The 3,071-nt window shown below is 41.4% G+C and overlaps 1 protein-coding gene across 1 annotated transcript in view; it reads right to left on the minus strand.

The window, feature by feature from the left end:
• Positions 1-3,071, minus strand: part of LOC101856529 (tektin-3) — a gene marked incomplete at its 3' end in the record, with an annotated part of 14,203 nt that overhangs the window by 3,275 nt on the left and 7,857 nt on the right. Inside the window, 3 exon segments of the mRNA XM_013086942.2 lie at positions 78-266; positions 748-858; positions 2,242-2,395. Coding sequence (XP_012942396.1) covers positions 78-266; positions 748-858; positions 2,242-2,395 — 454 coding nt within the window.

A 3,071-nucleotide genomic window follows, 5' to 3' on the forward strand; every position in this document is an offset into this window, starting at 1 on the left:
ATAGATAAAACAAAATGAAAATAAGTTTTAGAAAAAAAAAATATAGAAAAAAAACAAGTAATGATAAACCGACTGACTTGGCCCAGGTCTCGGGCACGCTGATGGTGTTGTCAATGCGGTGCACGCCGTCGTGGTAGGCAATCCCGCGGCTGGAGTTGCGCAGCATGTGCGAGGTGTTGTCCAAGTTCTCGGCGATAAACTTGTCCCCGGAGTCCCGCTCCAGCTCGTGCTGGGCTGCACGGTTCAGGCCCAACTGCACGTTGGCTCTTGAGCGGTGGGGGATTTAAACAAAAGTTTGATTCATTGAACTGAGCGGTCTGAATTTAAGAATGCGAATTGTTAAAAATTTCGGTTTACCTCCCTGAATTAGGCTCAAATTCAAATTCATTTCTCATACATGCAGGTTGTTTTTCGAAATTCCAAAAAATGTTCCCTTATTGCTAATTATAATCGGAAATGGACGTTCTTCTCTTCTATTCAAAAGTTTAGCCCAACCACACAATTCTGTTAAAACTTGAGTTAGCCCACGACATAAAGTTTCGACCCATACATCACTTGAAAAAGTTGACAAACAATAACAAATTAACCTTCATAAAATTCTCAATACAAGAAATGTACTTAAAAAACAAGTTTCAGTGAAAAGACCCTATATTCAACAATCACGAACGCACACACTCAGTCATACCCCTCCTCCTCCTCCTCCTCCCCCTCCCCTCTCTCACACTCAAACAAAAGTTTTCCATTTACCTGTCAATAGTGTTTCTCATTTTTTCCTGACATCGTTTGATCAGGTCCACCTCTCTGATTAGATCTTTCTCTGGCAGGTCGTGAACCAGGTCGATCGATTGGCGCTTTTCTCTGGGAAAGACCATCCACGCTTACTCAATTGAAATTTGAATTTCAATGAAGCGAAGTACATACATTGACATGATAACGGTCATTTAATGTTAGAAAAAAGCAAGACAGACGCTGAGAAAATAAGAACCCACACGTAGCGCCCTCCAACCACCAGCTCTGGGGTTCTACAACCCACAACCCACTAGACTGTAGCCTAGACACGGGGCAAGTCATCTTGAAAGACTGGAGACAGAATTGACAGTAAATTCCAGTGTGAATAAGTACAGACTGTTATTAACTAGATGACTACACAGCCTTTTTTTCCAGAGGACCTCTGGTACTACGTATTATTTTGTTCAAAAGAACCCATTTTTAACATGGTCCTCAGGTTTCCAAAGTTTAAAAAAAAAATCATGCGCATTGTCATCTGTGATGTGCTATCAACCCCCAGGAAAGTATGCTAAAACTGTTATTGCATTGCAAGAACAGATAAAACTTATCAAATATTTTTAAAAAATTACACAGAAAGTACAGCAATTAAAAGGTAAGAGTTTTCCATACATGTATAATCTATTTATTACGGGGTAATTGTACAATTCTGATGGAGCAGGGTTTTCAAGCCGACCTTTCTCGAACAGAAAAATCTGTTTTCGGGTATATTTGAATTACTTTAAGGAGCTGCATCGCCATAGCGGACTGGTCATCACAGGACAAAGTGAGACAATAAAGGGAAACAATAGAAGAATGTCAAAGACGCAGAGCCTATCAATTTCACATTGAAAGCTGTCGCTAAGGGATTGTAGCATGCAATTTAGCCCGTAATGATGGAAAGACATTGTCAGAAGTGAAGAAATTTAGGAAGAGACAAGTCAGAAACCAGTGGGAGATGACATCGGGCAGCTCAGATGGAATTGGTCTCGGACTGACCATTCAAATAAACTAAAAAAACAAACAACAACCGACATCAACAGAAAGCGCTACAGTGGAATCCTCAGGGAACAAGAAGCAGCAGTAGATTTTGGCCACGGGGTTATGGAAACGTTGCGTGGAGTACAATGTATAGATCTAACTACGCTGAAAATAGGACACAATAGGGTCTGCTTGGAAAGCTTGTACAAGGCAGAAAAAGCATAGAAATCGCTTAATTTTGTTTGTGGCCTAAACTCTGCCAGGGTTGAAGGGCATTGGTAGTGACGTGATTAGGCTCTCCGCTGTTGAACACAAAAGACCTTCGTTCAATTCCCAGGTGAGGAGGCCTTTCTCTGAATATCTCCATCTATCTGTTTTGATCTTGTATCCCTCTCAATCCCTGTTGACCCTGACAGACAAGGCCGAAAAAAACGTTTACCTAAACGATCTACATCATATACTGACGGGGATGCAAAACATTTACAATTCGCAGACCTGTTGTAGAGACATTCTTGGGATATATGCAGGGGATTCTCTGACTCCGCAAGATTTTTCTCCAAGATTCGCTTGGCTTCGTTCAGGGCATTTGTCTCCGTGATCATGCTATCTAGTTCATGAATCAGTTCCGTTCTCCAGAAGTTGATATCGCCTGAAACATGAATTGAGTAAAACCTTTGTATATGATGTCGTTGTTATTACTGTTGCTTTACATGTAGCAACACTCCCACTCAGACTGTCTTACCATTTCCAAACTTTCACATCACAATATCATTATGATTTTCGAGAATTTGGAGCCTCGGTAAAAATAAATTTCAGCCCACCCTCTTCTTCGTGCGTAACTACGATCGAACAGTACAGTTTTCTACCTCTGAGAGACAAGAGTGCAACCATACTGTGGCACCTACGGTGACTCCAGATTCAGATGTTGCCACAAAGTCATGTTTTTTGGAACAGAGCTTTTACTTTACTGTATACCGTTATTTATTTATTTTTCCACGTCATCATCATCTAGTGCCAGATCTACGACAGACAGCGGCGATCATGATTTTCCATTCATTCCTTTGCTCGGATGCTCTCAGAAAAGCTACGTTTCCCTGACCTTTCCCTGTTACCCATTTGTTTAGGTTCCCTAAGTATGTTGTTCTGGGCCTACCCCTGCCTCGCCTCGGCACATTTTTCCACGTGACTTCACAATATTTGCGGACTTCAAATGGCAATTTTTGTGGATTTCGAATCGCAATGTTAAAAGGGGCGCTGGTGCATTGAAACACATGACACAAGGCAACTCAAATCGCTAGTTAAAAACGTTAGCGGAACTCGAAATG

Source organism: Aplysia californica, unplaced genomic scaffold (assembly GCF_000002075.1).
Source record: "Aplysia californica isolate F4 #8 unplaced genomic scaffold, AplCal3.0 scaffold00524, whole genome shotgun sequence".
Taxonomy (NCBI): Eukaryota; Metazoa; Mollusca; class Gastropoda; order Aplysiida; family Aplysiidae; genus Aplysia; species Aplysia californica.